This window comes from Gossypium hirsutum, chromosome A01 (genome assembly GCF_007990345.1).
Source record: "Gossypium hirsutum isolate 1008001.06 chromosome A01, Gossypium_hirsutum_v2.1, whole genome shotgun sequence".
Lineage (NCBI taxonomy): Eukaryota > Viridiplantae > Streptophyta > Magnoliopsida > Malvales > Malvaceae > Gossypium > Gossypium hirsutum.
The window spans coordinates 24,419,621-24,444,521 of record NC_053424.1 but is presented as its reverse complement, the minus strand read 5'-3'; the positions used below and the strand labels follow the sequence as shown (position 1 = coordinate 24,444,521).

At 30.3% G+C, this 24,901-nt stretch overlaps 1 protein-coding gene and 1 long non-coding RNA gene across 13 annotated transcripts; both read right to left on the bottom strand.

Moving 5' to 3' along the window:
* Nucleotides 1-9,489: 9,489 nt before the first annotated feature.
* Nucleotides 9,490-10,339, bottom strand: LOC107918088 (uncharacterized). 2 transcript variants are annotated; one of them, XR_001689908.2, is made up of 3 exons: nucleotides 9,929-10,339; nucleotides 9,762-9,851; nucleotides 9,490-9,617 (listed from the first exon to the last, which is right to left on the bottom strand). It is a non-coding gene; the product is annotated as an uncharacterized lncRNA (long non-coding RNA). The 2 variants fall into 2 exon arrangements; XR_005916950.1 differs by having other exon boundaries at nucleotides 9,490-9,645; nucleotides 9,929-10,338.
* A 3,584-nt stretch (nucleotides 10,340-13,923) lies between these two features.
* LOC107918087 (uncharacterized) lies at nucleotides 13,924-17,800 on the bottom strand. 11 transcript variants are annotated; one of them, XM_016847592.2, is made up of 7 exons: nucleotides 17,389-17,771; nucleotides 17,209-17,297; nucleotides 15,493-15,563; nucleotides 15,315-15,393; nucleotides 15,123-15,232; nucleotides 14,517-14,581; nucleotides 13,924-14,126 (listed from the first exon to the last, which is right to left on the bottom strand). In XM_016847592.2, exons 2-7 carry the CDS (start codon nucleotides 17,234-17,236, stop codon nucleotides 14,033-14,035), a joined length of 447 nt encoding a protein of 148 aa, XP_016703081.1. In that variant the 5' UTR covers nucleotides 17,237-17,297; nucleotides 17,389-17,771; the 3' UTR covers nucleotides 13,924-14,032. The 11 variants fall into 11 exon arrangements, 1 of the variants encoding a protein (XP_016703081.1); XR_005916919.1 differs by lacking the exon at nucleotides 15,123-15,232 and having other exon boundaries at nucleotides 15,493-15,589; nucleotides 17,062-17,297; nucleotides 17,389-17,800; XR_005916915.1 differs by lacking the exon at nucleotides 15,123-15,232 and having other exon boundaries at nucleotides 17,062-17,297; nucleotides 17,389-17,797.
* Between the last annotated feature and the right edge of the window lie 7,101 nt (nucleotides 17,801-24,901).

Genomic DNA, 24,901 nt, shown 5'->3' with positions numbered 1-24,901 from the left:
TAAAACTAAATGCGAAAGCGTACCTAAATCCATGAATTCCTTGAAGTTTTATCGAATTTTGGGGATTTGATCTTCCAAATTAGCACACAAGAAATTCAGAGAATATCTTCTCTCTCTTCCCTAATGATGAGATATTAGAAAAGATATCTTGTGTAGAATTTAGAGGCCATAACCCTAATATTTATAACCTTGGCATATTAGTTTTAATCAAATTCTAATTAGCCCATCATTAAGTAGAATTTGTTTAGAACTCAATTACTAAAGTACCTACACATATTTGACCCATACTTTATTTAATAATTAAAGCCTAATAAAATTGTAACCAACTTAGATCACTTTTAATTTGGGCTAACATATCATGATAGTAAATAGTAACATGTAATTACCTTTATTATATATGTGATATCAATATTTTCTAACATATCTACCTATCAATCAATCTATATTTTTAATGACTGTTTTTTATTTCAAAAAGTAATTTTACAATATTGATATGTGATTTTTTTTCTTAAAATATTTTACTATATTTTTATAACATATTTGTCAATCGCTTAATCTTGTTTGTAGAGTCTGAAAACTCTATTAGCAGTGTAGTAAATATTTTTTATATTTTAATTGGGTGAGTATTAGCTTTAAAATGTCTCCTTTTTTTAATATTTATTTTTTAATATTTCACTATAGCCCTATAAGACACTTGTCAGTCTCTTAACTCTACTTATAGAGTTTAAAACCTCAACTGGTAATGTACCAAATCTTTTCCATTTTAATTATATCTATTAATATTAAATTTTTAATTATATTGGTGTTATGAATTAATTGAACACCGTAATTTTTTTTATCTTTTTATATAGAGTTTATACAAAACATTTAAATTAAAAAAATAGAAAAAAGAATCATCACTTGAATCTAGGGCACCAAAACTTTTAAATTTTCAATTTAATCATTTCAACCAAAAAAAATTTCTGGTCTACATCAATTAGTCAACGCATTCTATCCGAACAAGATTTTCCATCCTCTACCAAAATTAAAAAGGAAAGAAGTTAAAAGAAATTCAGTAATAACATCTAAGCCGCTTTTGAAATTTGAAAGCTTCAGTGCTTTTATGGTGTAGATTCAATAGGCCACAAACAATGGGTTTTTGGAAGCCCATGTTTAAACCATCAACAATTATATTCAACATATATTTACATAGTGTGTAATTAAAATAATTTTACATAATTTTGTAATTTTTATGATTAATATTTAAATTTATTAATATAATTATATTTTTTAGTAGTGTTTGAAAAGCTACTTAGTAATTAGATTTTGATGTAATTGCTTGTAATTACATGAGGGTGGCATGTTTAGATAATCATTGTAATTAGTGAGTTCCAACAAATTAGATGTAATTAGAGCATCCCAATTATTCTTTACAATTATTAGGAGAGGGTGAGAATTGAGATAATCACGTAATTACACTCAAATCTTTTTTTTTTAAATATTTTCATGTAAATTATAAAAATTATATTATAAGCATAAATACATATGAGTGTTTGGGATAGTTACGAAATTTTTTTCTTATATTATAAATCTTAAAAAATATTTTTTTATTTTATAATGTTATAATAAAAATTATATTATTTAAATCTTAAAATTTTTTTAAGGTTATCGCAAAACATTTTATTATAAAAAAATAATTTACATATTATAAAAGTGTTATAATATATTTATTTCTAAGAAGTTATGGCCAAGTATCAACATAACTTATTTATTTGTCTATTATATTATATTATATTATATTATATTATATTATATTATATTATATTATATTCATAAAAATGTTATAATGTTTTATCATTACTTATTTATAAAAAAATATTTTTTTAAATTATGTAAAAAATTATATTATTTATAAGAAGTGTCATGAAAGTTTTGAACAATTTATAAAACCATTTTTATAAAAGTTATATATTATAAATTTTACATTATTTTTTACTTAATTGATGTATTATAGAAAAGGATATAAAGTCTTTCTCCAAATTAAGTTTATATAAATTTTTATAATTAAAGTTACAGACTATTTGGATTGTAAACCTAAATATTATAAGGTCAATGCTAATTATAGAAATAGAAAAGGTTTTTTTGCACTATATCGTGTGGTATGATATCATTTGAGAAAATGATGTCAGACACAAGCAACATAGACAACTCATGAACTCTTCAATTTGAGACATTCAAGGCTTCGAAATGTGGCTGAGAAAATATTTGTTGTTCTAAAACATATTAATATCACCTTAGTATAGCATAAAAAAATAAGGTTGGATCGTACTAACATGTTGCATATTTAATAAATTCAATCATAGGTGTAATTGAGATTATCTGCACTTTGAATAGTACATGAAAGAAGGAGATTTTGATAATGTTAATTATACAGATACAAATTCAAATGATGAAAAGAAGCATATGTTGCTTATTAAAAAGGGAACAACCCAACAAATATGCACTAGAATTCTTTGCACTATCAAATATGACATAGGGAATTACGATGTAATTACACTTTATTAGTCAAACACGTTTAGGGAATTAGAATTCTTTGTAATTACAAGTGAGTATAATTACTGCTTTAGTAATTATATTTTCATTCAATTACTTTGTTCTGTCCAAACAGACCCTTCATGCATATAAAATTTTAAATCGATCCACTATCTCTATTATATAGATATAGAAAACTATCTATATTAATATATATTTAATGGCTAAAAGTTTTTTACATAAAATAAATATTGTCAAACTTATCAATAATCTCATTTATTTGCCAAAATTTTGGATGTTATATAGATATAGTTGCTATATACTCATAATAACATTTGAGATTTAGATCATATTTAAAATTTTTTTAATTTTTAAATTAAAATGTAATATATTAATTAGTGAGTGTTTAATAAAATTTACTGGTCGAATTCTATTTATTAAAGATTATTTTTATTTAATAAATTATGATTAATATATTTTTATGTAAAATTTAAATATTTTATAGAAATAATATCTTAACTAGAATTTATGATTTTTATTTTACACTAAAATTTGAGAGTACTATAAGATGTTATAAAGACCTAATTTAGTAAAGAGTGTCTTTATACTTTATGGTAATTGTTATTATAAATGAAAATCTATTTTAGAGGGTAAAAAGAAAACATGTCGCTTCTAAAATAAACTTGTCTGTCATAATGAAATGTTATTATAAAGAGTGTTTGCTATAAAGAGGAGCAGTTATAGATAAAAACTTTTAATTTACTTCAAACTTAACATACATGATCTACATGAATGGATGGAACATGAAATATAACAATTAAATTGTTAAAATATTACTAATATAAAAAATTATAAAAATATTTAAAACTACTTTAATTTTTATATTGATGTAAATATATCCCTCATAATTGAATACAATAATACTATTAAAAACCCTCATTCGAGATTGTTTAAAGTTATCAGAGCTACTAAAATATAATAGCACTGAATAATAGTTCTTGAATGCTTCACACCAACATTGAAGTATCAAAGCTACTTGTTTTTGAGGGACCTGTAAAAAGTGAAAAGATTATGCTAAACAACTAATACAATAGCATAGGAGGTGAGATTTTTAGGTGAACGATTTTCTAATAAAAATGGGTTGCACTTCCTAGAAAATATGAAGCTAAAACTTTTTCCTAGAGAATTCAAATAATATTGATAGAACTATAAAATGCTTTTAGAACAAAGAAGACTCATGAGGTGACATTTAAGTTTTTTTTTTCTTCTTAACACCAATTTAATTTCACCTTTGGAAATCATTAATATACCCTCAAATGTAATCATAAGTTTACGAGGTCCTTATCAAAACTGACCACCATGATGGAAACATGCCAAAGATTGAGAGACTAACTAATTTTATTCTTTAATTGAAGTTCAATAACAAAAAAAACTATCCATTAAATTTACACCAAATGAATTGACTACTAAATTAATGGAAGAAGAGGAATTATAAATAATTTTAAGTTTTTGTGTATAGAAATATCTTCATTTAAACGATTTAAAAACCAACTAATTTAACTATGCCTTTTGGATACTGATGGAATCGAGAAGTCCTTAAGACAAGTTGGACATATTGAATTATTTTAATACTCATAAGTCATAATTTTAGATGACCATACGCATTCTCTAAGAATATATTTTGTCTTTATATATTTAGAATATCATATCAAACCATAATATAAATCTTTTATACAATTACTTAAAAAGATGACATATATCTAGCAAGTATTTGAGGATAGGGTTTGTGCTGCATTTTAAAATCTTAACCCATCACTATTTGTGTTAATTAGGTAAAAAGAAACATGTCCATCAATTAAAGCTTGCTTAATTTAATTGAAAATAGAATATATAAGCCCGTGGTTGTGTGGTTAGCTTGGCAGAACACAAAAAGGTTTCCTCATTGGCGACAATGGATCCGTCACTATACATGCAAATTGAGATAATCTATGAAATTTGTCTACTTCGTTGACGAACCAGAATGTAGGAAAGCTAATTTGATATAATGCTTCCTTTCTTTTTCTTAATTTATTTTTAATAGGAAAATGACTTTGGAAAATGTTGCTTGTTTGCCCTTCATCCTTTCCAACTTATTAAAACAAATTACTTTGGTGCTTTACACTATATATATGTCTTCAGATTATAACTTTAATTTTAAACGGGTATTTAAAATTTAAAAAAAATTTAATTACATCTTTAAACTATTACATTTATATCAGTAGTGTCCTTTAATTACTAAAATTATTAATTTAACTGTTAAATGAAACGTAAAATCTTATGTCACATAGTTTAAAAATAAAAATTTAAAGAAATAAATATTGTAAAATATTAATTATAACGTTTTCAAAACTTTTACAAAACTTTTATAGTTCATTATCTTTTTATGAGATTTACTTTATTTTTAGTTCCCACTTTTAAAAGTTTTCTTTAACTTTTTCATTTTAAGTTATACCATATAAGAATTGATTTATCATTTAACGGTAATAATAAAAGAATCTTATCGATTTAATATAATACCCCATACCCAACCTAAACATTATAGCCAAATCTGGTGATGTTACTGTAAATCGATTGAAAGTCCAGAATCTGTATTTTAAAAAACATCAAAAACTCTTATTACTCAAAAACCTGGTTTATTTGAAAACATATCTTACTTAATTGTTTTATAGTAAACGTTGTTTGTTTACATTTTCTAAAAATGTATAGCTTTGCAATGGAAATTCTTAGAAAGTTAAATTTTGGAAAAACATAATTTGTTGTTTTGCAGAAAAATGAACATTGTCGATAAAACATTTAAACAGTATCATGCGAAAATCAAAGATAAATTCCAAAACCAAAATAGTCTAAAATTTACAAAACTCTCAAAGCCAAATTTAAATAAATTAAATTTATGAAAATATTGTTATGACCAAGCTCCCGTCGCACTAACTTGCCTAAGTCTGAAGGTTACCTGAAAGTGATAGACAAATAGAAATTGAGTATTTGAAACTCAGTGTGTAACACATATATTTATATCATCAGAAATTAATCAGACAAAAATATCAGATATAGAAAACTTATTAGAACAGTGCAGTTGCGGAAACATAATCCTAAATCCATCTGCTACAACTCTGACCATCCCAACACTCCATAAAAGTCCGAAACACCCATCCAACCCTACATACCACTTAGTGTCAGTATGACACTTTTCAAAATATTTTGCAGCTTAGCTGCCGAATCCATAGACAAATTATCGCCTTGTACAGGAATAAATGTGGCGGTGCCACCAATTACTGTAGTTAATCAATCTGCCCACACTTCCTCCAATACATAAATCTCATCCCAAATGCAAATACAGAACTAACAGATATCATATATATTTACAATATACATGCTTATTGTGACTCAGATAGAATACACAACATAATTAAGATTTTACACATATTATTTCATTTCAAACATTCTACAAATATCTAATTTTGCACTAGTAGATGGCCAGAATTCATTTTTAAATGCTTAATTAACAACATACCGACCCTACAGAAGGCCTACGTTTAATCCAAACGCTGTTTACGATCCTTGGGAAAAATTAGAATTCTGGGCCCACACGGTCTGGCACAACCCCGTGTGGCCCACACAACCCAATTGGCCCAAACTGTGTGTCTCACACGGCCATGTGGCCTCGACAGTGCAGTTTTTCAGCTTTCACTGCTCACTGTTTTTTGTGTTTTTCATTACACACCTTGATTGATTTTAATGCCAAACCATATACAAGACTTCCAGAACCTAAACGCGTAATTTAGAACACCAAACCAATAACAAAAACAAACAATTTGAAGGATAGGTCCTCGATTTTTCTAAATAAGAAAACCAACGAACCAAATTAAATCATCCAAAAACACAATCGAACCCTTACCACTAAACGAACAACAACACAATAAAGATTAAATAGCCGGAGGAACACCAATGGCCTTACGATCTTCTCCTAAAACGATTCAAATTAATTAAATAGCAGACAATACGAACTTTTCACTACAATCTTGAAATCCCAAACATCTACAACGCCCAACAAATAATTTCAGTACAAGAATAGAAAAGAACAAATGCAACCTTAACTTCACAGATTGAAAACCAAAGCGAAAGATCCAAGAATAACTTGAAAACAATTGCGAAAATTAAGAAGGTGGGACACAAGAATTGAAAGCACAAAAAGGAAGAAAGGAAAGGAAAAAGAACAAGAACAGACGCGAAATGTAATATCCCTAAACCGGGTCTAGTAGTTTTGGGTATATTTTTCAGGTTCTGAGTGTGAAACTACAAATTTTTGGGGTTCCTTATAATTTTTAATTTAATTTAGAAGGTTAATTTCATCTAAAATCGATTAAAAATAATCCAAAAAATAAAAATATTTTTGAAAAAATAATTTTAAAAGAATTAAATAATTATTAGTGAAAATAATTAATTTGAGTCGAAAAATAATTTTAAAATAATTTTTATTGGGGGTTAATTTGAGCTAAATTTAATTATTAATTAAATTGGGTTTAATTGTAAAACAATGAAAAATTTAGAGTATATATTTGAAAAATAAACCTTAAAATTCGGAATTTTTGAGGGAAATGATTAAATGGTAAAACAAGGGAAATGTGGGAGTGACCATTAGGCAAATTTCCCAATTTTTAAATTTTGGTGGGTTGTTTCAAGTTTAAAAACAATGCATCTAGCCTACTTTTCACACAATTTACATCATATTAGAGAGTTATAAATTTCATTTTCTTTGCATCGTTTTAAAGATCTATCATAAGAGAATAGATCTAACCATTTTCCTTTTCAAAATACTCTCTCAATTCACTCGAAATTATTCCCAAAAGTAGCCAAAAATATTCTAAAATTTATCAAGATTCTTGAATCAAGATTTTCAATCAAAGGATTTAAAGTCAATCAAAGGTAATTATTAATTCTAAACTTGTTTTTATGAAGATTAGAAATGTTTTTACATGATTTGAGAATCAGTTAAAGGATTTTTTATCAATGTCATCTTCTTCAAAAACTTAAGGTGCTTTAATGGTGGATCTTGAATTTTGAGAGGAAATCCACAAATCAATAGATGTTCCAACTCAAAGTTGATCTATTAAAAGGTTTTTGATTTTATTTGGCAAGATTAAACATGATTTATGAGGAAATTTAGAGAAATCTGATTTTCATCATCTTCTTAAATTAATTTTTCAAATTTTTGTGAAATTGATTTAAATGTGAAATTGATGCTTATTTTATATGTAATTGGTTTAGTATTGATGTTTGGAATTGGTTAGGAGGGCTGGAGAGGTCAATTTTGTGAGAAATTGAGTTTTCGACTTGATGTTACAAATTCGATAAGGTATATTTGAGAGTGAATTTTGATTAGCATAGTTAATTAAAAATTGTGTTTAATATAGCTTTGGAAATGTGGTAATGTCTACTTTAACTTTGTTGAAGCTCCGAATCTTGAAGAGAATCGAGATAACTGGAATTGAAGCTCGAAATTGCCTAGTTGATCACTTGTTGTGATAGAATAAAATTGTGTGGTGAGTGTTTATAAGGACAATTTGGTAAATTGACCCTCCATTATGTTTAATTAGTACTTTAATTAATGATTAAAAATTAATTAATTATGGATGAATGGTTGGTTTTGCAAGATTGGTATTAAATGTGCAAAAAATTTAATTTGTATTCAAAAAAAATGGTAAGTGAATTTTTGGGTGGTGTTGTGCTATTTAATTAGATTAATGTTAAGGATGATTTTAAGCATGTGTGCTAAAATTTTTTATCATGATATGTTGATATTTCAATTGGTAATTGATTATGGAAATTGGCAAATGAATTGCTTGATTTAATTGGATATTAAATGTTATGTTACATGTTACACTTAAGCATCTTGTCACATTAAATTGAGCACACTAATGATTGATTTATATACTATGTTTGTTTGAATATATTAGCAACATGCATGGTGGATCCATTGGATATAATTGGCATGCCATAGGATTTGTGGGTACTCACTTTTATCTGTGACATTGTGAGCATATGGCTCTAGGTGGATTGATTTTTTGGAGTCGATAAGGGAGTATTAAGCATGAGTCTCCATTCAATGGGTTGTTTGAGGCGCTATAAGGGAGCACATGCTTTGGCACGCTCAACTCGGTGGACTGTATTTGTTATTTGTGAGAGTTTAGAGATCCGTTTATCCGATGTATGATCACCCGATTAAGCCATGAGAAATGAATGTCAATATATTTATGTATGATTGTTGCTACATCAATTGATGATTGAAAGTCACGAATAATTGATTTTTGGTATTGAGAATACTTATGGAAATTTAATTGACACGTTTAATTTTTTTTCTTTTAGCTGACAATTAGTGAATGATTGGTTGTGGATTAAGCATGAATTGGATGTTAATTTACTTGTTGTTTTTATTAACATTCACTGAGCTTTTTAAAGCTAGCGCACTACAGGAAAACAGATTTTTAGCGGTGTTTTTTTGCCTTTAGCGGCGTTTTTAAGCGCCGCTAAAAGTATTAGCAGCGCTTTCCCAAGCGTCGCAAAAAACGTCGCTATATGTAACGCTGCTAAAATTAGCGGCGTTTGTTTGAAAAAACGCCACTAAAGATCATGACTTTTAGCGGCGTTTTTTAAAAAAGCGTCGCTAACGGTCCTGGTCTTTAACAACGCTTTTTTAGAAAACGCCGCTAAAGGTCCCTGTCTTTAGCGGCACTTTTTATAAAACGCCACTAAAGACCAAGACTTTTAGCGGCGCTTTACCCAAAAAGCCGCTAAAGGTAATAAAACTTAAAAAATATATATTATAAAAATCATGAAAATTTTAAAATTCATTATCAAAATATTGAGAATAATAATATCCATGATATAAATATAAAAATTTTCTATTAAAATAAAAATAAAAATTTATAATCAAAACTAAAATAAATAATAAAAATTAGATTAAATATAAAGATATCATAACCATGTAAAATATAAGATATTATCATCAAGATTTACATCCTCATCTTGCTCAAATTTTGGTGGCTTGTACCCTTTCTTGAACCATTCATCTTGTAGAATTTCAAGAATAGTTATACGCTGCCAAAAAGAACATGCAAAATTTCAACCAAAATGCACGCGCTAAAGCTTATACTATGATCAAAGATTGCATGTAATCACAAATTTTCATAGGATGAATTGAATTTGAAACTTACGGTAAGAGGGTTTGGATCAAGAATACGCTTAATCAAATTCCTAGCACCAGATGAAAATCATGATGGACAGCTGAAAGAAGCCTCCCAGATCTGAAATTTATCAATGTACAAACAATTTTAATGAAGTTCTCATCTAAAAAGACTGGCCAAATCTGGAGGGTACTTACTTTCTTATACAAGCCTATAAGGCTTGGCTCATCAAAAGGCAAATAACCCGCCATGAGAACAAAGAGAATAACTCCGCAGGACCAAATATCAGATGATGTACCATTCAAATGATTAAAATCTCACAAGTACCACGCAAATTTCAGTTCATATAGTCAGTCTATATCAAATACATGTTCTCAAAAACAGAACAATCTCAAACAGCTATGACCAGTATCCCACGGAAGGGAAAAAAAGCATGAAAGTACTGATATAATGACATAATTATAAATAGCCAAATGCTTCATCCTTTCTTAAACAAAGCAAGAATAAGATTGCATAAAATTACATAAAAACAAGATCATATGGATAATAGATCAATTCTTTTTACTTCTAAATTCAACAATTCGATTCATAAATTCAGCATTCCTCTCTTAAATTAACATAAATTCCAGTAATTTCACAGCTTTAAGCTAAAAAAAAGGAATGAAAAACAATTCATTTATATACCAGAGCTTTCTCAAGAAACATGTTCGAACTTCACTTTCAATACTTTGGCCTGATACATCATCTGCCACCATTGCTATTATGTGCCTTCTGCAAATTGTTCTTGGACCACAATCTAGTGTAGTTGGTTTTTCCTGTTCCATTTGCCACCAGTCAAAACATAAAAGAGCTATATTGCAATATTATGATAACCCATTACTCCTTTGACAAAGTGAAATCTAGTTTTAGTATTGGCATCTTAAGCAAAAATATCCACCTTTGCATCTTCTATTTTTCCCATCTTTTTTTCACCATATCAGCAGTGAGTCCCCAGGGTATCTTAGTTTTGCATATTTTTTTTGGAACCATTTGTTAGGGTATCTTATTCATGTGAGCATTTAGGTAGTATGTCAAGTTGAGTAACTAATGGCTTCACATCATTTGAGCATATCTTATACATCCCAAACTCTAGTAGACTAGATTATTCTTGGAAACTATACAAACCATTTACATTTGAAGAGAATCTTGTTTTTGAAACTTGCCTTTTTGAAAGTAGCATGTAGTTTTCAAGGGTGCATCGTCCATGTTTGAGCACCCTCTGAAGGAACAAATATGCAATCAATAGGGCCACACATGTGCATCACAACTGGAGAACTCATTGGCAACTATTGAGTATAATTTACATTTGAGCTGTATTTAGATTCCATCAGTATTGCTGTGAGATAGATTATCTGTAATATCCTGGATTAGGGCTTAATCGGAATAGTGGTTTCGTGACCACAAATCCAATATAGAAATAATTATTTTATAATTATTTTGATGATTATGATATGATTTCATGATTGTGTGAAAATTTCGTGATGAAATTCTATGCCTAAAGTGTTTAAATTGAAAGTAGGGACTAAATCGAATAAGTTGCAAAATTTGCATTCTAGAAGTTTTTAGTATGAAATTGCATTGAAATATTAATTAGGAGGTCTTAAATAGCAATTTTACCAATTTTAAGTTCATGGAAAAAATTAGGACATGGAAGGAATTTTTGAAAGTTTAGTAAGGAGGGGCATTTTGGTCATTTGGATATTAAATGAAATAAAATGGTAAAAATAACACAAAATTGGTCATCATCCTCCTTAGTTGCTGCCGAATTCTCCCTCTCTCCATAGCTAGGGTTTCTTCAACTTTCAAGCTCCATAGTAAGTGATTCCAAGCCCCATTTTTAATGTTCTTTACGTTTTTGGAATCCCGGTAGCTCGATTAAGCTTATGCTAGCAATAATTCAACCTAGGGTTCATATTTGGAAAAATACCCATAGGTGAAATTTGTGTATTTTGATGTTTTATGATAGAATATGAGATTTTAAATTATGTTAGACAACTTGTACTACTCGGTTTTAAGCGAAAACGAGTGAAATGGCTTAATCAGTAAAATACCTAATAGTCATAAGTACATGTTAGAGTGTGAATTTGATGTTGCCATAGAAGGGAAAACTGATCAGCATGTCATAAAACATAAGAATAAGGGATGAAGTTTAATTCCCGAGCCTAAAGGCAAAAGTGTAATTATGCAAAAGTTTAGGGGCAAAAATGTAATTTTTCCAAAATTCGCATTAAATGCTGTTTTGATGAATGTATATATTAAATAAGATTAATTTGGCATTATAGATCAAGAGAACCGAGATTCAAGTCACGACCGAGGGAAAAACAAAGTTTACGAAGAATAGGCTTGATTGCTAATAATTTTGTACCGAGGTAAGTTCATGTGTAAATGTAGTAACACAATTATCAATTTAAGCAATTTAATGTTGTTTATATGATATGATGCTGATTATTATCATGAAATATTATGCTTTGTGGTTATTGTTGAATAATATGTAATTATGTGAATTACTTGATGAGTATGAACTATCACCGAAGTATCGATTTCGATATTCCGTGGAAGACGGCAAAGATGTGTGATCGAGGAAAATGCCCGTTTGAACCTTGGGAATATATTAGAATACAAGTGACATGTCACTAGGATGGTTGAGTTCTGAACTCGCTGAGTTGAGTCCGAGTTCGTGAGATGTAACTAGGCATTCGAGCTCGTTGAGTTGAGTCCGAGTTCACTTATGGATGCGAACGCCCGAGCTCATTGAGTTGAGTCCGAGTTCACTTATGGGCGGGTTACATGGTAGCTTGGCTACATAAGTTCCGCAGGCTATTGAGTTTGTCTAGCTGCGGGTATGGCTCTTATGTTCATGAGATCCGCGTATTCGAATTATATTCGGATGTGTTCAACAGGTGAATATTAAGTGAATAAGAAGAAGGCCTAAAACGAAGGTGACATGTTGGTAAGTGTGTAAATGAGAAAATTTGACAGGTATGTGCTTAAACCCTCGAGTTGAAAACTTGGTATGATGAAATCGTAGAAAGATATTAAATGTAAATGAAACATGAATGTTTTGGTGTTGTTTATGCAAATGATGTTTTTACGTGAGAATGTGTGATTATGTTACTTGCTATTTGCATGTGAACTTACTAAGCATTTGTGCTTACTCCCTCCTTTTCTTTCATTGTAGTTTTGACAAGCCGGCTTGAGAATCGAGATAGGTCGAAGACTCGTTCACACTATCCGAAAGCTTAAATTGGTAAAATGGCTTGTGTATTTTGAATGCGACATGTATGGCAAAACACTCACTTTGTGTAATTGATCTTATGATATGGCTATGGTTTGGTAAGAAAAGGGTTTGTAAATGATTAGCCGTTGGAATGACCAATCTAAGTCATATTTGATGTTATGTATGTTTAAAATGCTATTTAGTCCATGAAAATCCTTAGTAAAGTGAAATTTGCCATAAAACAGAATTTGACAGCAGCAGTGATGTAAATTTGAAAAATCACTAAAAATAGTAAAAATGAAATTAAATGATGAGTAAGTTATGAAATTGAAGCTTAATTAGTCTATTTTTATATGGATTGAACAAAACAAGTATATAAATTATATTGTATGAGATATTTGAATTTTTATGAAACAGGGCCAGTGTGATTTCTGGATCCCTTGTTCTGACTTTAAAAATTCATCATAAATTGTAAAATAATAATTAGAAGTCATTCTTTATATGTAAAGATTCCGTATTGCGTCTAGTTTTAATAAAAAGAAACTTAATAGTTATTGAAATTCTATACAAAAAGATATCTGATTCGTAATATAAAGAGGTCAGAGCAGTCGAAGCCTGAAACAGGGGAGACTTTAACTAATAAACTGTACTAATTGGCTTGACCAAAAATTCTAGAAAAAAAATTAGTAAATAGATATATGAGTCTAGTTTGAGGGAAAATTTACGTAATTGGATTTTAAGTTTCGAAACTTGAGATATGAATTTTTAAGCGACTGTGATACAGATTGCTAGCTTGATTGGAAATTTTAAAAATAAATTGTTTGAACTGTTTAAGTAATGAATTAAGTTTGTTAACACCTCGTGTTCGACTCCGGCAATGGTCTCGGGTACGGGGTGTTACATTATCAGTCATACCAATGCCTCGATTTATGAAGATGAGCATAGAAAGTACTAATTTTCTATTAAGGAGACAAGCAATGCTTCAAAGAAGTCTTTACAATTTTGTTTCAATCATTTTGATAATCCCACATGGTGGGATAGTGGCTCAAAACTGACCTGTCCTTATATCTCTATCAATGGCATCTGCATTCAGAGTCCCAGGAAGCTCTCTAAAATCTTCATTGAAGATGGAATATGCACTGTAAATTTTGGAATGGAAAAGATAAGTCAGTCGTGGAAAGAAATGAGCAATTCATGTTAAAAAAACTCACGTTATATAGGGTTTAGAAACTAAACAAAAACCCCAAAACAACCCCTATGTCCTATGATAATCTATAAGAGGGCCCTGCACATGAACGTCGTTAGTATTTCGTCATTGGTTCATATGCTTAAGAAATCTCCACAGCTACCTTTGAGAAAAAGAAGAAAACATAATTCAAACAAAATTTTCATTCAATGGTTTGTTTGGAAGTATCAGGGGTATCAGCAACACATATCAGAGTCATGTAACAGTTTATTTGTTATTATCTTATACATATATCATGAACTTTGGCTACCTTAGGAATTGGAGTTTAGAAGCAAGAGGATACCTGACATCACCAGGTTGCCGCCGTCCAAGGTTCAGGAAAATTGTACAAAAACCAGTTCCAAGTATCTGAGCAAATGGGAGGCAAAGAAAATATGAACATAGTTCATAATGGAATTGCTCTGGATAATCTAAATAAATATTTCGTGCAAAAGTGTGATAGATTGTCCATGTCTTTAAATAATCTTTCTCCTCATCTCTGATTTTGCATTGTTATATGTTTTATACAAAGTACATAAGATACAAAACACAACGGTATGTATGATATAACATCAGAATTTATGTCTTGAATCCTTCTAAAAAATCTTGAAGGTAACACCACAATTTTTTTTACATGTAGGCACACACTCTAATACACTGAAATTTATCTAATCTATTATAATAAGACAACCAAAGATACCGACTCTCTAAAAGAAAATGACATCAATAACCATCTATTTTTCTATGTCATCAAGGAAGAAACTACAAGTTCCAGTATTCCTCAATGTTTTGGAGATACAAAGAAATTGGTTAAGTGAACTCATCCATATAGCCCTACTTCCCAACAAGTGAAAAGAGGATACATCCAACACACATAAACAGCAGTACAGAGGAGACAAATCCAACTTACATATATTGGTCCAAGATCCCATTTATGGGTAACATGTGCCAGTATAAACCATAAGATAACAAGAATCCATGCCTTAAGACTTAAAGAAAAAATTGCCATCAAAAGGATATATACAAAAAGACATACAAGGAATGGTCAACAAGTGAACTCTTACTAGGAAAAATAACAGCTCAATTCAAAGTTGGTTCTCACCAGGAAGCTTCAATCTATTTAGTAAAAACGAGTAAAGCTTCTTTTTCCACCAACTTGTTGATTGTGGAAGCTGAAATTTCTGTTGGAAGAATTGAGGGGAAAAAAATTAACAACGAAAATTCTGGGTTTACCAAAGTGGCATCCAAGCTCAGTTTAGTGACTGCTAATTCAGTCATACCAAATCTTCCTCATCATCGTCAATATCGAGTCCACTTAGTGCCTTTGGTTTGACAGCAACAATGAGTGAATCTAGAAAATTGGAACATAGTCAGTGCCTGCATATCAATAGCTAAAAATTAACTAATTGAATAAATGCTTCCTAGAATTTACATAGGAGTAATGGGTTATCATAATATTGCAAAGCTCATCTATTGTAAATTAAAATTAGGCAGTAACTAATTGAAAATTCAATTAACAAAAAAATAGGGGAATTTGGCACACTTTTATTGAATGTGCCAATGATATTTCAACATACTTGCTCGTTAAGTGTTGAGAAAGTTTTGCCCATATCTTAGTCCAAAATAAACTCATATAAAGTGTGAATGAATCAACTATAATATGCTTAAAGTATAAGCATTGTAACTATAATCCAAAAGTAAGAATTTTTTTGATATTTTTGGCTTGAGATGCCATTGTATGAATTTTATAATCAAACACGTGGATATAAAGCTTCTGAACAAACACGTAGGCATATATCTTAAGGGAAAAGCTTATGAACAAACACGTAGATATCCTAGGAGAAACTACATAATTACACTGTTCTTTCTAAAAAGGCAAAAAGAAAAATCTTTAACTAAAAGTAAATATCAACTCAAAATCACTAACATATTTTAGTTTTCATCGTTTAAAAAAAAATACCAAAAACTTTTATTAATCACTAAGATGTTAAACTCATTACTGTGCATCATTCAAAAATTCTCCATCCTACACTTATTCTACATTTAACTTTTTTTTATGAAATTTAATTTTTTTTCATAAAATAATTTTAAAACGTCAAATCTCTAGTCAAATTATGTTACATCTAAAACATATTTTACTCCTTAATAGATAATCAACTGTACTGTACTTTGAAGCTCATTAAAAGAATTTAACAACTCAACCTAAGACTTAAACGGAAACTTATACAAAATTTTTAAATAATTTAATAACTTAAACAAAAAATTTAATTTTAACATTATAATTTTTCAAAATTAAATAATTAAAATAAAAACTTAGAAGTATCAATGAGTGTCAATATAGTTTAACTATTAAAATTAAATAATTACTAATAATTTAATAACCTTCAATATAATTTACCCAAACAAACCTAAAATAACATACATTTATAACATGACGAAACCTAAAATAGATCCAAACTTCAAACTAACTTTAGAAATTCTAAAATATGTATTAATTAACCCACCAAAAATATAACCAGACGCATGAAGTTTTGCTTCCTCTGCCCCTACCTTGAAGATTGTTCTAAGCACTATAAACTGATTAATTAAAAAGGCAATAATGAAGAAGAAGTAGGTATGGAAACTGATTAATAAGTATCTTTGACCACTGATTAAAAAATAAAGCAGCAAATCCAACTTTCAGCCATGGTTAAACATCACAGAGCAACGACAGAAATATTTACAAGCAAACAACACTATCTTTACGTAATGGAGGCTGAAAGAGCTAGTGACTCCATGTTTCCAACCATCTTTATATAAAGTTATACCTAACACACTAATGGATGGAAATTTGAAGAAAACTCAGTTACCCCATTCCATGATAAGGTATTTTTATGCCGCCTTGGCAAAGCCAACTCTCTCTTTACCGAATCGAACACGGTGTGGTAGCGGCCCATGAAAACATCTCATGAATATACTGATTAGAAAAATTATAAGTTGACCATTAGAAAAATCACCAGAGGGGTCCACGAGGAGGAGGAACATCCAAAGCAGTAAAGCCACTGATGCACTGAGCTTGAGGACCTTCACCCACCTTGAGAATATACTGATTGCACCAATAGAGATTTAATTAACATCAGTAGGACAAGTTTTCAACTATTGATATAGTACAAACACAAAATGAGGATCGGTTTTACCTCTTCAGGGTAAAGGTCGAAAACTTTGTCTCCGATAGTGAAGGAAATAGTTGGCATGGACGATAGACTTCCAGATTCAACAGCAGATGCTGCAGGACGGCTTCAGCATATGAGATCGAAAGACATGATTCCCTTCCCCCTCCCCCGATAGAAGCAAAAGGAAGAGGCTAGGGTTTTAATTGTACGTTGAAAAGGAAATTGGAACAGTCAAATTGCACGCCGCGTCTCTTCCGTTGGTTAAGATTAAAGGTGGGTAGGCATGAAATCTTCAAGAGAGAAAATTTATGAGAAGGGGATTTTGATCAGTGAAACCAAAGGGAATAGAATCAAGGTTTTCAGCAGCGTAAAATTGGGGATTAGGGGACCGGGTGAAAATAAAACGACGATTATTCGATGTAAAGTTTTTTGCGACATTTTTACAAAAACGCCACTGTATCTCAATTTTTTGTGGCGTTTTTCTCAACTTTTTGCGGCGTTTTTACTAAAAACGCCACTATTGCTCAATTTTATTATTTTTTTCATTTTTAACATATTTTTTTCTATTTTTTTCTTTTAAAATTTTTTTGCTGAGATTATATTTTTTGGAATTTTTATTTTTTTAATTTTGAATATTGATTTTTTGACTGAAATATGGACTAAAATATTAAATATTAAAATTTTAAGTTTTTAAGTTTTTATTTTTTATTTTTTTATTTTTCAATTTTCAATTTTCAATTTTCAATTTTCAATTTTCAATTTTCAATTTTTTTAAAGATTTTTATCATTTTTAAATTAACATATAAAAAAATAGTATCATGTCATGTGAATTACCTTGTAAGTTTTCACATTAATATCATTAAAAAATTAATTTTACAATTACATCCCTATTAAAAATGAGATTTAACTTTTTTTAAAAAGTGGAAGGTTTTGGTTCAAAAAATAAGAATCAAATTGATAAAAAATATAAATATTGAAAGTTAAAATTTAATTACCATGATAAACTCTTTTAGGAATTAAATTAATAGATGGGAATGGCATGGTCTAGTATTGTTTAAAGGATTTCTTTTTTCTTTCTTTTTTCATCAACATTATTCTTTTAAATATGGTTCGCATTAGTTGTTTAGATTTTTATACAAATGGCATTTAATTATATGTTATATCAATAATTGTGTTAATAATTTACAAGAACTAGATCAAATTAAAGTTCATGTATGCTTTTGGGATTTAACCCATTTTGATATATATATATTAAAATAATATTTTTTAATTACCAACAATAGTTTGGAGAGACAAGTAGACGAGACGACCAAATGCTTCTGTAATGTATTGAAGAAACAACATAGAAAAATCAAAACCGAAATTAAGAACAGAATAATGAATATAAGAATTGGGTTTTTTCAAAACCAAAGGGAAAGGGAAAGGGAAAGGGATCATATGGGTTCTAAGGTAAACCGATGAAACGGCGTGTGTGAAAAGGGAGTTTTGAGGATACCAATTTGAGGAGGAAAATTTAGGGTTTCGAAGGGAGGGGGAATTTGGGAATAAAAAGGCGCTATTTTTTTGCGGCATTTTTTATAAAAACGCCACTAATCTCTATTTTATACATTTTTATTTTTATATTTCATTTTTATTAAATATCAATGTTTTTATTTATTTATCAATATATTTTTTAAATCTAATATTTAAATATATCAAATGGTTCAGATTAAATATTTTTGAAAATAAAAGCATTAATCTAAACCCTTAACCCTTAACCTTAAGTCATAAAACATAAACCCTAAACTTTTACCCGGCCCTTAACCTCTAACCCTTACCCCCTATCATCTAAACTTTAAACGATTAAAGTTTAGCATATATTTTTATAATTTTGAAACGATTAAATCAAAAATTTTCCATTATTCAAAGGGATGAAGTGCAATTTTACCTTTAAAATTTTTAAAAATTTCAAAAAATCGAAATGGAAAATTTTTCATTTTAGAAGGGCAAAGACCCTTTCAACCCCCTACTTATGCCCCTAAATATATATTAATTATAGGGTTTAGGATTTAATTGAATATGATTCACTTGAGATTAACATACTACCCATGGCCATTAAACCTTAAACCATAAAACCCTAAATTATAGACCTTAAATCTTAAATATTAAATATTAAACCATAAACCCAAAAATAAATTTAATCAATATTAAGAATTGCTTCCGTAATTTATTATGAACATAAGCTTTTACATTAATATCTATGTATATACACATCAACATCCATATGATGTTTTTTAGGGTTTAGGGTTTTAGGGGTTATAGATTAGTATCTAGGGTTTTTTTGGATCTAGGGTTTTAGGGGTTATATAGACTAGTGTCTATGATTCTTTTGGGGGTTTAAGGTTTTAGAGGTTATATGACTTTTAGCGCGTTTTACCAAAAACGCCGCTATTGCTCTGTTTTTTCGCGGCGCTTTGCCAAAAACGCCGCTATTGCTCTATTTTTTAGCGGCGCTTTGACAAAAACGCCGCTATTGCTATGTTTTTTAGCGGCGCTTTGCCAAAAACGCCGCTATTGCTCTGTTTTTTAGGGGCGCTTTGCCAAAAACGCCGCTATTGCTCTGTTTTTAGCGGCGCTTTGCCAAAAACGCCGCTATTGCTCTGTTTTTAGCGGCGTTTTGTCAAAAATACCGCTAATGTATAATTTTTGTGGCGTTTTTTCATAAAACGCCGCTAAAGCCCTATTTTCCTGTATGAACGCTTATACCCTCACATTCGTGCAGATATTCATTGGGATTGAGGAGCTGAGAAGCTGAGCAAAAGAGTTCCAAGAGATTTAGGCTTGGTAGAGACTTTATTATGCATTTTAGAGACTATAATCTGGCATTGTGGAACTCCCGAGAATTAGTTTGATTTTTGGTTGTGAATGGACTTTGGACATTGGACATTTATTTTGAATGATTTTATAATAAATTTGAGGCATGTTTAAGTTTAATTATTGATTGATTTACAGTGTATTGTTGCTTGATAACACGATGATTAATAACACGATGTGTGAAGCATGATATTTATACTAACGATTGTTTAAATGAAGCTTCCATGGAGTGGTTTACTAACGACTAAGTTATGCCACTTGTTTGATTTATTCGGTTTTTGATGTGCATAAAATTAATTGTTTAATTCTATTTAATTGCTGCTTAATTGATGTCAATAAATTTAATTGAAGTTGTGTGTATATATATGTTAATTAATTGTAGTTAAATCAGATTTAATTAGTCGTTAAAATATGCAAAAATCGAGTTGTAAAATGAACTTTTTGCAAAAATAGGCGAAGTGGTTTTCACACGGGCGTGTGGGTAGGTGACACAGGCGTGTGCGATCTGCCAAAAAGTTTTTCACGACACGAACATGGGCATTTAATGACACATGGGCTGGGGGACATGGCTATGTGGGTTTTGGGGGGTTTGAATTTTTATCTTTTTGAATTGGTATTCTAATTTGTTAAAGTTACTATTTAGTCCTAAAAATTGATTAGTCTGATTAGAGCCCTAGATGATAAGGAAACTTGGTAAAATTTTAGGATTAGTCTCGTAATGGGTAAAATTCATTAGCAACGCATTTAATTTTTAATTTAGAATAGATTCTGATAGATTGTATTTGCTACAATTTAGTCCATAATAGTACAACTTGAATTAGACATAGCAAACGAACTTAGTTTAAGCTGAAATTTTTAGGATTGCAAAATTTTGACTAAAAGAAGGTTAGTAAACATTTAGATCTAAAATAGGATTAGTTTACTATTGGTGGTAAAATGACAAAATTTCCCTTAGATTAAATTACCTAGGAAAAGTTTAAAATTGTCTCATAATTTGCTTCTACTTTAGTAGATAACTAATATTTAGATAAGATTGATGTGTTATAAGGTTGGGGTGTGTCTTGGGTGGTCGTTAGCTGGAGAGTCACTTAGGTGGCTACTATAACGCTTCGAATTCGGGTCGATCCGTCCTAGTTAGGTTTGTGGTGTCATACGAAAGACCAGGAAGAAAAAAAAAACTAAAATGGTAAAAAGGAAGGGAACAATAGTGGGTCTATTGTACGTCAGTTAGGTTTAGAATATATTTTGGTAAAACTAATTAATTCAAAAAGAAAAGAAAAGAAAATAAGACATGATAAGATTTTAACTAAAATCTAATTACCCACTATCCTCTAAATCCTATCCATATCCAACAGACTCCGTAGAGTTCAATTTTAACTCAACTTCTACTCACTAATCAACACAAAAATGAAATTAGCCAAAATGCTATCACAGGGATTCGAACCAGCAACCTTAAACACTTACCAAAACACCTACCCGATAGAGCAAATCACTTACTTCAACAAAATTTAACAAAACAAAATATATCTTAAAAAAATTGGGGCATTATAACTCTCCCCCTATAAAAAATTTTGGCCTCGAAATTTTGGCCTCAAAATTTCCTTAATTGAAACAGATGCATATATTGCTGTTGAAGCAAGTCCTCAGGTTCCCAAATGGCTTCCACAGTGCTATGATTCCTGTAACACCGTAGTGCTATGTATCCGTTGCCGGAACAGGGTTACGAAGCATTACCGGAATAAATAGATCAAATAAAAATATTTCATATCATTTCTCATTTATATCAGTAATCAATCATAAATAATCATATTGTCCCTTATATGAACCCTCGAGGCCCAAAATATACAATAGAAATAAGTCGGGAATAATCTAGGTGCAGGGTACACACGTCCATTTGGTCAGGCCGTTTGCCACACACGGTCGAGAGACACACCCATATGGTCAGGCCGTGTGCCACACACGATCAAGAGACATGCCCATGTCTCAAGTCGGGTGGACATTCGAAATAGGGACACACGGCCATATCCCAGCCCATGTCCAAATTAGGGTGGTTACTGACTTGGGTCATACGGCCAAGCCACACGCCCGTGTGCTAGGCCGTGTGAACATTCTAATTTACATTAATTAGGTCCAAGGGCTACATGGCCAAGCCACACGCCCGTGTGCCAAGCCGTGTACCACACACGGCTTACACACACACCCATGTCTCTACCCGTGTGAAAATACCTGAGCATTCTATTTTGCAATTAAAAAGATATAGGGGACACACGGCCAAGACATATGCCCATGTGCCAGGCCGTGTGTCACACACGACTGAGACACATGCTTGTGTGGACAAAATAAGGTCATTTCTAAGCCTTGTTTCTCGCCCAAATTTTTCTTCCACCTAAATTAACACTTAAACACAATCCCAAGCCAATTTATAACCTTCATGTCAAGCAAAAAACTAAGTCCTTTACATGATATATTATCACATTTATTCAAGCATCCGACTTACCAAATTAACCATATAATCATTTAAGCATGTTTATACCTAATATACTAATCCAACCAATCCAAGCACATACATACCAAACGCAATATAATCTCATATATATATATATATACACATCAAAGCATGCCATCACTAGCCATTCCAACGACTAGTTACAACCAAAACATTCATTTATCAACATTAGTCTATTAACCTATACATGCCATTATGCCCAAAGAAAATTTTGCTATTTATACTGAAATGAGTCAATGGATAGTGTAATGTATCTTTGATCGGCTTCCAACCTTCACGAGCTTCCGAGTTCTATAAAACAGAGGAAATAGAACAGAGTAAGCATTTGATGCTTAGTAAGTTCGTATAATGGGAAATTAACTTACCATTTATTTACAATTAAATTAAGCATGCAAAAATTCATCCAAAGAAACTTTGCAATTAGCCTAATCACATATAATCTCAAGAAACTTGTTAGTCATGCATTTCATATAAACATCAAAAGTCAATTATGAGCTCATCATGTAATAATTTTCATAAACATAAGCTTTCCACATCTTATATCCATATATCATGTGCTTTTCCATAATAATTCATATCAAGTTCAGATTATTCCATGTCAAAAGTTTACCCATTGAATTGATTAGAAATATCGATGGATACACAGGTAGTACACTTGAAGTGTACAAACTGTAATTCATCAATTCATATTCGGGAGTACTCATTAAAGCACATAATCGAGAAGCACTCTCTCAAGCCATATAACAAGAACCTCATGTGAGCCATGTAACGAGAAGCTTATCTGGGCTGTATAACGAGAAGCTCATAAGAACCATATTTAGGAAGCTCATGTGAGCCAATAACGAGTAGCTATAAAAAGTCATTAATCAGGAAGCTCCAGATAGCCATATATTGGTAAGTTCAAGCGGGCCATATCGGGAAGCTCACAAATAGCCTTTAATCGGGAAGCTCACGAAGAGCTATATAACGGGGCGCTCATAAGAGTTGGGGTGTGTCTGCAACACATGCAGAATCACAACCATACGGGATGCTCTAAAGACCTATTAACGGGAAGCTCGCAAGAACCATATAATGGGAAGCTCGAGAGGGCTTCCAAGGGGATGCTCTTTCGAGCTATGTATGTCTACAATATATGCAGGACCACAACCAATACGGGAAAATTTTGTATCCATCGAATTCCATTTATTCAAATAGAAATTATCATTTATCAGACATTATCAGATATGTAATCAATTTCATACAAATAGCATTTGCACAATTTACATATACAATATTCAATTCAAACATATAAATATACACAATTTAGTTACACGAACTTACCTTGACAAATGTTCGTGTATTTGAAATCTACTAATCTGACACTTTTTCTTTTCCACGATCTAACTTCGTATTTGAGTTATCCGGACCTATACAAGTAAATTTAACTCAATTTAATACAATTCATAACCAATTCAGTTCAATTCACATCCTAGGAAAAATTACCATTTTGCCCATATACTTTTTAATTAATGACGATATAATCCCTAGGCTTGGAAAATGAAATTCATGCAATTTAACCCTTATTCCAAGCCTAGCCGGATTTTTCATATAACAATAACAGTCCATGTATTTCACAAAAATCAGAATTTTTTGCATAAATTTTACATTTTTACAATTTAGTCACTAAATCACAATTTCATCAAAATTCACTTTGTAATTGTTTATCTATGAACAACCTTTCATTTTCTGCCATAAATTTCAAATTTTCAACATAATCATCCATGGAAAAATTTTAATACTTTGATAACTTTGCAAATTAATCCCCAAAATAGCTAGATTAGGTTATTATGATTTCGAAAATATAAAAATTACTAAAAACGGGACAAGAATGCTTACCCAATTAAGCTTGCTTGAATTCTTTTCTCTTAGCTAGGGTTTCCATGAAAATAATTTGGGGAAGATGATGAAATAAGATGATATTTTGTCTTTTAGTTAATTATCATCTTTTATTTTTTTTACTTTCTAATCTAGTCATTTTATTTTCTTAAATTTTCATGGATGAATCATCATAATTATCTACTAACTTATTTTAATGGTCTATTTACCTTATAAGGACATCAAATTTTGAATTCCATAGCTATGTAATCCCTTTGGCTACTAGAATTCAACTTTTGCACTTTATACAATTTGATCCTTTCT